The sequence below is a fragment of the Glycine max genome, chromosome 9 (assembly GCF_000004515.6).
Source record: "Glycine max cultivar Williams 82 chromosome 9, Glycine_max_v4.0, whole genome shotgun sequence".
Classification (NCBI taxonomy): domain Eukaryota; kingdom Viridiplantae; phylum Streptophyta; class Magnoliopsida; order Fabales; family Fabaceae; genus Glycine; species Glycine max.
In genome coordinates, this window is record NC_038245.2 from 2,920,467 (window position 1) to 2,933,970 (window position 13,504).

Below are 13,504 nucleotides of genomic sequence, written 5' to 3' on the forward strand. Positions count from 1 at the left end.
TTATTGTATTCATTATATATCTTACCTTTTAGTTAGTTAGAAAAAAATAAAAATAAGATTAAAATCTAAAATTGATCCAATTTAAATTGTGTTTAAATTGGAATGAATCTGATAAAAAGTTTAAACTAAACTAATTGGATGATAAATTAACAAAAATAAAATAATTAAATCATATGATTTTCTCTTTAAAATCTATCCAATCTAATCTGTTAAACCGCAGTGTCGCCTCTACTGTAAGATTAGGGTGTAATTCCATTCTTATATTTTTTTAAAAATAAATTAAATAAAACAAACACCTTGTGAGCCACTTGTCATTCGTAAATCGCAAGTGGGAAACTTGTGTTGTGTGTCCCATCACTTAGTACACACACGGAAAAAAAAAAAAACACATGTATTATTTATTAATTAATTAATCCAAAACCATATATGCAATTAGTGCGAGTTAGCTTTTCATACATGAAAAACTATGTACTCTGAAGTTTAAAACTGCAAGAGTGATCAGTTTATTTTGGAAATTTAGCACTCTCAAGCTTTATAGATTTTTTACCCACTCTAGTAGATTTTAGACGTTGTTTACAGATATTTAGAAAGAAACGACACGTATGTAAAAGATTTATCCTGTCATAAGTCATTAAGTTGAAACTAGTAAAGAGAACAAATAATCTAGTTGAATAGCTAACCTTACAAAATTACCGAATTACATAATGTTTAATGTTTATGTGCAAAGTTCCTAAAACCAAAGCTTTAGAGTTCTCAACCAAACTTTAGAGTTCGGGTGAATTTAAGATGATAATTGATAAATAACATCAACCTTATTCATGAAATATAATTTGATTAAAGGATTAGATTTAATATTAGAAGATAAACTATTTTAATTATATTTTGTCCATTATTCTCAATTAGCCTATCTACTTAGATTAGACGATTCACAACCCCTCACATCTTGAGTTAAAAAGGCATAAACCTTTGTTATGCTCAGATCGTCAATTTAGTTAGACAATTCACACCCCCTCAAGCACTAAGCTTGAAAGATATAAATATTTGTTATGTTTGATCAACCTGGTCAAATAGTTTACAATCTTTTAAGTGTTGAACCTAAAAGACGAGAATGCTTATTATGTTCCATTAATTTATTCAATTAAATAGTCCATAACCCAATCAAGTATTAGATCTGAAAGGTATATTTGATCGATCTATCTGACTAAACAATCTACATCTCATGAAGTGCTGAACCTAAAACACATTTTTGTAAAGTAAAATACACACTAAAATTACATTTTTGTTGTGTATTTTTTGAAGAAAAAAAAAACAATTTATGTAATGTATTTGGACTGCATCCCCATTAAGCATTTTGAGTGACCGAAATGTGTTTCCATGAGGGGTATTTTTGGAAATAAAAAAAGTCAAAGGCCTTATGTAGAGGCCTCTAGGTGGAAGCCCATGGGTGATAGGCCCATTGGAATGAGGGAAGAAGGTCCACAGTCCACTCGACTCCATTGTGAAGGGTTAGGGCATAGAAAGAAAGAAAAAGGGTGGGGAGTGGTGAGTGGTGCGTTTGGGAAAGCGTAGCAATGGAGGGCGGAGAAGAAGGAGTGGAGATGATGGTGGACTCAAAGGACTTACAGCAACAGAGCAAAGCGTTGGACAAACTCACTGACCGCGTCGAGGATCGCCAACTGGATTCCACTCGCGTCCTCGAGGCCATGGCTTCCATCGCTGCTTCTGCCCAAGCTGATCGCAATGCCATGCGTATTAGGTCACTATATTTCATTATTCCTTATACTATGCTCACTACTTCATTTTTCTCTTAGGGAATCGTCATTGTTGAAATGTATAATAAACTTCAAACTTTAAGACGTTATTATATGCCTATTTGAGACTTTTCTCTCACTTTTTTCATTCCAACAATGATCCACCCCCAATTACTTGTTCAAGATGTCACACCATGGCCACCCACTGTTGGGTCACGAAGGAAGCCAAAGCCGTAAGGCATTAAGTGAATGGATCCCCGTTGTTTATAGGCTCTAGCTCATGAAGCCTGTGATGATCCTTTAACTTACTTGCCATTACTAAAATTACTGAGAACAACAAACAGAGAGAAGTCAGAACCACTATACCAAAGAAATGAGTGAGGAGAGGACCCTTAATACAAACAAATGAAAATGGAGAGAGAGCCAGCTGAAACAATCAATCGAAGGGGAAATAATGGCTGTAGAAAACAAGGACTCAAATGGAATGGAGAGAAATAGAAAAGAAATTGAGAAGAAAGGAAATAGAGTGAAACAAAGAAGCAGAGAAAGAAAGAACAAAAAGGTTACAATACACAATCCGGTGGGTTGTTCATTGGACATGGTGTACATCGTCATTTGGTTTATAATAAATGTAGTAGTCATGGAGTGGAGGTCATTAGGCTAATAATAGGCTTTGCTTGTGCATGGACATCAAGTCCCTTTTTCTTAAAACATGCTAAACAAATTGTTGAATGGTCAAAACTAATCAGTTTTTTTTTTTTTTAAATAAAAAAGCATAAAATACTTTTTCTCCCATGACTACCATAGTCACCAAGTCAAAGGCAGCTGCCACAGGTTGCAATGTAAACCCACAATGACACTAAACATTTGATGACAATCTGTTAGAATTTAGAATGCTGCAACCAATAACACCGTGGCCACCGGTTGACAACACTAGGCTCGGGGGTTATTTACTTGGTAAATATATAGGTGTTCCCTTCCTTTATTCAAGGTCAAACCCCAAAACATCAATAAAAAATTGTATAATTTTACCCTTACATTCTCTTAACCTCCAGTGTGGTAAGTAACAAAAAAATCTTTGATGGTCTTTAAGCTGAAAAATCTGAAATTATAGGAGGTGTTTTTATTCCTAGTTTTATAATTCATGATATGGATATGGTTCCTTTAAAGTGACCAACTCACATTAGAAGATACGGTAAGTAATTTCAGCTGTTAATGAGAAAATTAAAGGTTGATATTACGTGTACCTGCATAACAAATCATGTATGTTTTGGAATATCAGCAAATGAAATTGTGTACTTTACCCTTACTCACCTTAGAAGAGCCAAATCATATAATTTCAGTTGTTTACTAATATTTAATATCGAAGCTTTCCTTCACTTCATATTGTTGTACTTCTTTTTTTTTTTTTTTTGTATATGAATTGAAATATAAAGTTGCATTGCTGATAGAAATATAAAGTGAAGTGCTTGTTTATTTTTTAGGTCATAATTTAAACATTAATGAAACATGATTATGCAAATTAAAAAGACCCTATAGATGATTTGTTTGGTCTGCATTTGTTTACCTTTTATCTCTAAACTTTAGTATGCATTGTTATCCAATTACAGGGAGAAAGAATTAGCTGCTGTTAAGATAAATGCAGCAGATGTTGATATAATTGCAAATGAACTAGAGGTAACTTCTTCAACAGATTGTTCATCAATCCGTCTAGAAGATTTTATTCCATTGAATAGAATATTGATATATTTTCTTATTGTTTCCAACAGTTGGACATAAAAGTTGCTGAAAGAACTTTGCGGGAGCATAAAGGTGATGCAGTTGCTGCCATTCGGCACTTGCTTCACTAGCGAGGGAAGTAACAAGGGTGAATGCTTCAGAGAATTATATTATGTGTATCAGCTTATATTGTTTTTCATAGAAATTGAATCTCAAATGTATACTCTGACCTAATTCATTAAGAAATCATAACTGTGTTATTGATTGACATCGAGTTTACCACCCCTCCCCCTAAACTTTTCTGTGTTAAGAAAAGAACCCGTTATCTAACGGTGAAGTTAAGTGCTTCATGAGGACCTCCACGTGTCGAATCATACATATGCTTGCTCATTAAGCATAGATAGTGTTTGTTATCTTCAAGCTCAGCATGTGATTGTTTCAACTCAAATAGAAAGCCTTATATTTTTCAACTCTTGTAGATTGCGGTCTGTAATGCTTGTGCAAGTAGCATCTCTTATTTTGTTTGTTTCATCCAAATTGATGAAGCTAAGATTTCAGATTTTTTTGCCAGTGTTTCTTGAAATGGACATTGATGTGATGGAAGTGTCCACACTCTTACTAACTTTTGCTTATTCAGTAAGATTATGTTGCTGGCACCATGCAATGCCAAGGTCCCCCACTCTATGGTGCCTTTTCTTTCATTGGCCATACACCCTAATAATGTCTTGCAGAGTTAATTATTGCCATCCATTTTTGTTTCTAACTCCACCAGTTTCCTCTTCCGAAAGGGCACTGTACTTCCACTTTATGAGTAATAAAATCTCAAATCATGGTAATTAAATAGGTGATGTAAATTTCCCAAAGGCCGGTGTATCTATAATGGTAGGGATCCAGTTCGGGAGCATTTTTTTTTTGTTAAATTAGTTTTTGTACTCAATTAGGTCTTTTAATTTTTTTGTGCTCAATTAGGTCATGAACATTATGCATTCAACCAGAATTACACGTCATTGACTATCAAGACCTAATTGAATTTATTTTAAAAATTAGAGGACCTAATTGAACTTAAAATAACTTAGAAGACCAAATCAATCAAATAAATTAGAGAAAAAATTAATTTAAGTTTTTTTAACACAAATTCTGTGAGCATTTTTTTATTTTTTATTTATCATAGAAGTATTTTTTTTCTTTGGCCAAATGACTTATTTAGTCATTTATCTTCTTTTATTTTTTGGATCATTTTGGTCTTTTATGTTTAAAAAAAAAGATCAAAATGATCCTTCGGTCAATACAAATTTAATACCATTAATGAAACTAAGTGGTGATTAAAAGTCGTCAAAAAATGTAATTTTTTTTCTTCATCTTCCTCCTCTTCTCCCTTCCTCCTCCCTTATCTTCATCTCCAACTCAACAACATACAACAAAATTCTTCAACTCCAAAATACCAATCACACCCACAATCCAAAAAACAAGATCGAATGGTCTCAAAATGGTGGAAAACTAACTCAAAACAAAACCTCCAATTTACTCAATTAGGGTTTAATCTATTCCCGACTTCCTCCTCCACCACGACCACCACATCGTCGATCAAATCCAGTTCCTGTTGCACCACTGCATCCTAGCGCTCCTCGACATTTGCAAGAAGTTCCTCAAAGTCCGTGATCTCGCATTTGAGTTTGTTGTTGTGACAACCTTCGCAACACAACAATGACCGCAAGCACGAGGGTAGTGGAACTCTACGATTTTGTTAGTACAGATCTACCTTGCTTCCCTAACCAAAGTCACTCATCGACATGGTTGTTGATACAATTCTGTGTAGTCTCTCCAAATTTGAACTTGTTGCGATGGGTGTGCTTCAAATGCGTCAACGAACCACCACCAAGCCAAGTTACACAACTTGTGAGATTTGACTTTATGAGATTTGATTGTGTTGTTGAAAGACATGGATTGGAGGAGAACGGTTGTGTATGTGGGGAAGATAGTTTTTTTTTCTTTCAAATTTATAAATGTTTGATAGTGGTGACTAAAAACTATCATTATCTAAGTTTTCCAAATGGTGTTTAGTGTGCATTGATGGAAGGATCATTTTGATCATTTTTTAAACAGAAGAATAAAATAAACTTTTTAAAAGAAAAAAGATCAAAATAAATAATAAAAAAATTAAGATAAAAGACCAAATAGATCATTTCCTATTTTTCTTTCAAATATTAGATTTCCTTGCAATCCGTAATGGTATTTTGCCCCCCTTCCATCAGCCAAAAGAACAAAACAAGGTTCTTTGAGACATTCTACAAATTGCATGAGAAAGTTTGATGTGTCTCCTTTGTTATCCGCTTCACGTGATCTTATTCGTCGTGTCGCACTCCCACCCGAAAAACAAACTCAGCAGCAGGACAGAATAAAAATAATGTTTAGATATATATTGGAGATTAAGAATTTAATTTTATAAAGAGTTTTTATATTATCATGGACATTGTCACACTGATTTATATATAATAATTATCTTGAAAGTAATAACTTATATGGTATAATTTGTATCATTTTTTATTGATTGACAATATAAAATAATATATACTGGTATAAAAATTAAACACGAGTAACTTTTTCAATGTGGCAGTTAGGTCGTTTTCAGTCTTTAATCTGTTCATATTGTATAGTCGGAATGTGTTCTTATATTCGAAAAGTAGCTGAATCGATCGTCAAATTTATCTATCAAGAATATGACGTTGGCAATTTTTTTCGAAGATGAAAATTGCTCACAAACTTTATGAATATGCAATCTATCAGTCAAATTCGTTCTCATGTTAATCACATAAGTTAATTTATTACATGTAATTAATAATTTCTTGTTCCTTCTCCACACTTAAAACATCTACGAGGTGAAATGAAAAAGGTGTTTATTTCCCTCCCATTTTCTTCAACAAAGGAAAGTTAACCTATATCTTCAAGGGATTAAAAATATATTCACCATTGTTTTAAAATGGATTAAGTTTACAAGATACTTAAATTCAAATTAATATAAGATACTACTATATCCTTACTTTTCTCATATCACACATTTATTCATTTTAAAAGAATGAAATCTATCTTTTAAATGCTCCAATTGATATATCCCCTTAACTGTCTAGCTGATATAGGTCTAAGAGATTAGTGATATCCCTACAACTATCAATAGTTTTTCATGTAATCAATAAACTCATGTCAAATATACAACTAGAGTTTCAGAAACTTATTTCTCATTCTCAAATTCTCTCTCTGAACTCACTCTGTTTACTATTTTCCTGTCTCCACTGATTTCTTTTGTTCTTTTTTCCAACTTTCTATACAACTAAAAGTGGCACAAACATTTCCCATACAAAATTACAATGATGATAATGGGAACCTATTCACAACTAAAACATCACTAGTAAGTTTAACAACTTCTATGGTGCCATCAAGGAAATATCATGACAAAACCAATTTGGTAACCATTTTCCTACTTATAGGATGATAGCTGGACAAATATAATGATGAACCAGCAACACAACAGGACTCCAAGCCCAGCAGTTATTTGTATCAACACATCTATTCATCAGGAATGTTTTGTATTATATATGTGTAAAATTCCTTATGCACCAGCCTGTTAGTGATAAAATAGAAACAAGCACAAAGATTGTGGCCACTTGCTAGAACTCCTTTTGAGTGCCTTCCTCAACAGCAGATCGAGCTGCCTGGAATTCAATTGTGTACCGTCTCTGCAGTTCTTTTAGCCTTTCTAACAGTTCCTGGAATGCTGGTCGGCAAGCTGGATCGCTGGTAGTAATGTACAAAATTGTAAGTTAGCATGTGAGTGTTGGTAATTGCACCACACTTTTGTTTCAAAATAACAAAGTGTGATTGATAACTAATAATGTTTAATATGAAAACTTTAACTAATGAAGTAAACAATTTAATAAGCATTGATTAAAAGAAATAAGGAAAACGTTATTTTGAAAAATCCATGTTAACCAAACACAAGCTATGATCTATTAAATTTTTCAGTTGGAGTAAAAAACCCACGCACCCTACATATGCGAGCTTCAAGTTAGCTATATGAATTAATTAAAATTCATCCCACAGGCTTTCAGCTTGTAACTCATCTAGATATAATGTAGATATTAAGCAGGGAAGTCTCACAAATACCAATAAAGAATAAGGAGGAATATAGGAGAACTAGAGTGTTGCTACCAGCAGTACCACACCAAAAGACCATTTCACTCATGTATGATTTTTAAACATGATACTTAGCATATAGTCATTCTATACAATTGATCTCCATTAGTTTTAGTATTTTTTTGTTTTCTGAAATAGTGCAATAGCATAATTTTTTTTTGAAAGTGTGATAATAATTGTGCTATGGATATTAGAGCTGTGGGAAAGAAAAAAAATAATGACAGTGACAAAAAAAGCACACCTGTGCCAGCAGCTCTCAATTATAGAAGTCCACTGTGGATCAACATCTTCTGGAATTTCTAGCCGATGGTTCATAAACCCTACAGCTCCAACAACCTGCAAGAATCCAACACGAAGAAACAAATGACGATAAAAACTGTCACTCACTATTGTCTTCTAAGACTATTTGTAAATTAAAAATTAGATTAGTGACAACACGAAGAAACAATTCAAAGTTCAAACACCTAGTTTGCATACTCTGGTAAAATGACTTGTCTCCAATCACTAGAATTAGTGGAATCACAAATCTAAAAATATTAAATGTTTCAACCAAAGTAGCATTTTTCTTTTTGCATTCAATAAGCTTAACTATCACATCACTTTTTATAGGCAAATGCTAAAGTTAAGGAAGTAAAAGTAGAAAGTTTTTTATTGGGATGCATAAAAAATGCGCTACCCTGTGATTTTTAATGTGCTTCGATATGATTTCCAATAAAAAATTTCTTCTTTAAATTCCTTAACCAATGCCCTTTAGGCATTAGTAAGCAAGACTCCTTTTTATATACGTTCACTTCCATAAATTTCTATGGTTCATGTACACATTAAAACTATACCTGCATTGGGTTCAGAGTATCCCACGGGATCTTTTCGGTCGTAAGTTCCCACAATATCACCCCAAAGCTGTAAACATCAGACCTAATGGTCCCGTGAAGCAGCAAAAGATAATTAAAATGGGATTTTAGTAATAATATTAAGGAAGACAAAAGGAGAGAGAGTAATAGAGAGCATAAACCACACATACTTCTCATCTGACAGTTCATTACGAAGAACTTCTGGTGCCATCCATTGAGGCTACAAAGCAGAATAAAAACTGGAGAGTCAGAAACATATTCTGACACTGAAGAAGCAGAAAACAAATCATCTAAGGGACCACAACAAATGAGAGCCTACCGTCCCCTTTCCTGTCTTAGTAGTGAGATATGTTTCATGTTTAAGACGTGAAAGACCAAAATCACCGACCTGTTTTGCCAACACAAGCTTAATATATATTGTCTGGCTAAATAGGACAGAAAATAAGCTGTAATTCCTTAAGCACTCAACTGAATGAATACAACCCAACGTACAGAGAATAAAAAGAAAAGTGAGAAGTGGCAGACCTTCACAGTCCAATTCTTATCAACTAGAATATTTGAAGACTTCAAATCTCGATGGATGATAGGTGGGTTGCAATGATGAAGATAATTTACACCTCGTGCCTATAGAAAGAGTAAGCATACACCATTGCTTCAATCACAGTGATAGAGATCCTTTCTAAGATAACAGATTGAAGTTAAAGTCAAAATCTACTAGTAGTGCTCCAATAATACATGTCTGGCATGACTAATAATATTGAGAGAGGAAAAGAGAGGGAAACAAAAGGTTAACATGCCACTATTCCTCAACAAACATTAGCATCATAAGAATGAGATGTAATTAGTTAAAACGAATATACATATATATAGATACAGAGAGAGATCTTGTCCGTAATACTGCTTTAAGTACTTACAACATCTAAGGCCATATGAACTCGCCGTCTCCAATCAATTTTGGATGTGTTTCTCTGAAGCAAACGAAACAAGCTTCCACTGAATGGATAAAATATAAATGGATGCAACAATTATCAGCACAAATCAACATTATGTGACAGAGAGACACAACAAATTGAATCAGAATGCTCATGACACTGAGTAAATCAGAAATGAAGTACAGGACAAACCGTGGGAGAAACTCTGTTACAATGCATAGATGTTGAGGTGAAGTCACAGCCCCCATAAAGAGAATAATGTTTGGATGACGAAGTCTTTTCATGACAGACACCTGCTTACAGAAGACATTGTCAAATCAATGGTATATAATAATATAAAGGAATTTTAAGGGAGGCTCAATTACGCGCTGGAACTACCAAATATAAGGTGGAATTGTCTGATTATCAAAATAAAAGAAAAAATAATCAAAGGGGAAAGCTTGAGGAAGTGAAAGAACAAGCTCTTGCACATATAGCTCTATATCAGCTACATTCTAAGATGGCACATCAATATCAAATCCCAGGTATACCTCATAGCTATTACTCCACTGTTACCCATTAGGTTCCTGTATTCTTCCAATTATGAGTTTTTCCAATTCTTTTAATTGACAACATTTTTAATTCATTATTAAGAATTGCACGAATACACTCAACAAAATATAATACCAGTTATAACACTGATATCATGTATCGTTGTTGTCAAGGTAAATTGGAGTATAATTTCAGTTATTATCAAGGAAAGACCAAGTATGACAAGAACAAAACCCTATCTATGGGTAGTATATGAACAAGGCAGCATTTACAGCAGAGTCAACAGGATGATTATTATTAATCCTTATTGAACATAACCAAGCTTGATGAAACAATCTCATAAGTATGAATAGTAGATATAATCATGATCTCATATTAAGAGCTCATAACTCTAACATCCTACATGCATGTAGATTTTAGCTTGACACATAAAAGCAATAAATATTATGCAAAATGTAATAAAGATGGTCTCATTGCAAAAACAGCATCAAAGTAAAATCCACAGAAGAAAATCGATTATGGTCTAATCAAATTTTCTCTCCCAGTTAATGGCAATCACATCATTCTTTAAACATAAGCTGATTTCATCATATGGATAAAATTTATCTTAATTCCCATTTCTCAACATAACAGCAAATTAGACTACCAGACATCATACCTCTTGTTTGAAGGACAGTATTGTATCATCTGTGTATTCATGCTTTGAGAAAACCTTGACAGCAACATCCTGCAGAAAATTAATATAAGTTGAAATCTGAATAGTGCCACTGGCCAGAAAAAAATCATTTACATTACAGGGCTTCCAGAAATCAGACAATGCCCTAATTAGACAAAAATCAATTTAACACATAAAAAAGGACCTGTGTACTATATACACCAGTAATTTGAGTTGCAACATAACAATTTGCATAATGTATATGAAAAACTTAAACATGTTAAGCAACATGAACTTTAAACCAGAAATTACAGGAGAAGAAAACAACATACCGATCCATACCACTGAGCATGATATACAGTTCCACAAGAACCTGCAAAGAAACAACAGAAAGGTAAGTAGAAAACACTCAAACAGATATAGCATACAAATGAACAATAAGCATTGATCACTAGATATTCGGGTTTGCAAGCAGGGGCATCATATTAACACAGGGGGCCTCATAAAGAAGCAAAGAAATTTCAAAAATAAAAAGTCTGTTTACAGATATGTAAACATTGTTTAAACAAATGTCTTTGTTGATGCATGGATATTGTAAAAAGCTTATTTTCTCAAGCATGACGCTCTAGTATTGAGCATGACTACCTTGCCCAATTGGTTCTCCCATTGTCAGGTCCTCCCACAAAATTTCATAATCCAAGCAATCAGAGTCAACATCCCCTTTAATATTGGCTGCACTACTGCTGACACTCCCACAGCTGCTGGTACTACCTGTGCTGTTAACATTAAAAAATGAGGACCAGGATCCTGAAGCCTCGTTAATACCAGATCGATTACTTTCTCCTGCTTGGCTTTCTGGCTTCAATCCAGAAGAAATATTCTTCTGATTAACTGACTCATTTTCTTGATCGCCCTGTGACCAAGGCCAGGCAACACGAACATTCCTTGCCTCGGATCCTTCCTGATCGTTTGCTCTCCATGGCCATGAAGATGTTTTCTTTTGAATCCATGTTTCAGCCTTAGAAGTTATGATCTTGTGAATAGGTTTTCCTTGACTTTGTTCACCCGAGCCTCTAACAGATTTTCCTTCGGATTTCTCTTCAACATGAGAAAATACACCAAAAGGAGATTTTAGCACCTCTCCTCTGGGTGTGCTAGCTCCACTTGAATTACCATCCTCTCTCTGGTCAGCTAGAACACAGTCCGAGAGACTAGGCTCAGAATGATGACTCTCTCCGCTCCCACCTTCACCATTGGTGTTACTTTCTCCAGTCCTGATTCTAGACTTAACTTTGTTACTCACCTTCGAGGCCTGCCTCAACGATTGCAAACATCAAGACAAGCCAAACTATACATAAAACACAAACACGAAAAGCACAAGACTAACCAAATTTGAAATTTTCGACGCCAGAGCAGCTTGAAGTGGCTGCTTAGAGTCAAGGCCAAGCTTATCCGAAATGCTACTCCTCCTACGACCATTCAAACCTGAATCCGGTTCGGCATTCTCTACCCCTGACAAGGGAATTCTGGTCTCAAGGAAGGGCCTTGAATCACAGGAGACACAAATAACCCCAACCAAGCTTCCATCATCATCATCATAGAAAGGTGTATTGGTTGTAACAGCATAGAACCTATCCCCTCTCTTATTCTTAACAGGGAGCTGGCCTCTCCAACTCTCTCCCCTTTTGACATGGTTGAACACATCATTGGCTAAGCCAAAATCACTGGGATCCACAAGCATCTCAATCCCATCCTGCCCTAGAACTTCTTCAGCGGCATAACCATACATACTCTCCGCACTAGGGTTCCTGCAAAAAACGATGATCACAAAATAGTCAACCCCAGAAATAAAAAAACAATTTTTACCACTGAGATGCAACAAAAATGAACACCCCACATGACAAAACTTGAAGAAGCATCAAAATAAGCTACTCACCAGTACATGATACGACATTGAAGATCCAACACATGAACAGCGTGGCCCATTGACTGCAAGATATTGAGATACTTGTTTCCATTTTGATGCAGAGAAGAAGAGGGTTTGTTACACGTGGCAGCACCGAACCTGGAACGAGACTTGTTGTTTTGGAAGAGCTTGAAGTTGGACATTTCTTGCTTGAGGTGAGCGTGACCAGCTTCTAGCCGTTCTATCTTCTTCAGAAGCTCTTCTTCTTTTTCTTCTTCTGGGATTCCCATTTCAGTACTACTACCCATGATCAAATACTAACTATCTCAACTTTTAAGAAAGAAGAACACAAATCATGTCATATGTGTTGTTCGCAACTTACAAGGGTCAACAACAAACGGCAAGCTCTTCTTTTTTATCAGTTCCAGTTTTGTTTTAGCTTCTTTCCTTTTGTTCGGTCGGCTTTGACGGTGTTAGGCGGCTTCAACTTTAATTCTTGTTCTTCTTCATATTTTATGTTTTAGGAATCGTGAAACGTTAGAATATTAAATGGAAATTATTAGATTAGATTATACAGAAGATATATATGCATGAATCTTTTAAGTAGAGATTTTTATTTTCCTCTTAGATCACATTTATCTCTTATATGAAACAATGCTGAGAAAATGTTTAGTTTAGCCGGACCGACCTAATGAAATATAGGACTTTATTTTAATTTTATAAGCTTAAATTGAATTTGAACATTTTACTCCAATTCAATCAAGTGCCTAGCGCGGCCTAAGTCTAAAAAACTCATTAAAAGTTAGTTAAAATTGGGTTTTTGGACTTTATTTTTAGGTTTGAATTAGATCTAAGTTGATTGTTGGATAGTTTATTTTACCATCTATAAGATACATGTTATTTAAGTCGAATATCACTATTATTACTAAATTGGATAAAAAATTTCTTCTAAACATTTTGCATTTCATATC

General features: G+C 34.4%; 2 protein-coding genes across 2 annotated transcripts; one reads left to right on the forward strand and one right to left on the reverse strand.

Annotated features, from left to right (window-relative positions):
• Positions 1-1,494: 1,494 nt before the first annotated feature.
• Positions 1,495-3,738, forward strand: LOC100499958 (huntingtin-interacting protein K). The gene is made up of 3 exons (XM_003533107.5): positions 1,495-1,756; positions 3,362-3,428; positions 3,521-3,738. The coding sequence occupies exons 1-3, from the start codon at positions 1,572-1,574 to the stop codon at positions 3,599-3,601; spliced, it is 333 nt and encodes a 110-aa protein (XP_003533155.1). The 5' UTR covers positions 1,495-1,571; the 3' UTR covers positions 3,602-3,738.
• A 2,948-nt stretch (positions 3,739-6,686) lies between these two features.
• On the reverse strand, positions 6,687-13,088 carry LOC100815858 (probable serine/threonine-protein kinase DDB_G0272254). The gene is made up of 13 exons (XM_003534765.5): positions 12,564-13,088; positions 12,015-12,435; positions 11,273-11,939; positions 10,960-11,000; positions 10,631-10,699; positions 9,634-9,734; positions 9,424-9,502; positions 9,035-9,133; positions 8,829-8,897; positions 8,680-8,729; positions 8,492-8,573; positions 7,900-7,994; positions 6,687-7,259 (listed from the first exon to the last, which is right to left on the reverse strand). Exons 1-13 carry the CDS (start codon positions 12,839-12,841, stop codon positions 7,133-7,135), a joined length of 2,178 nt encoding a protein of 725 aa, XP_003534813.2. The 5' UTR covers positions 12,842-13,088; the 3' UTR covers positions 6,687-7,132.
• Positions 13,089-13,504: the final 416 nt, after the last annotated feature.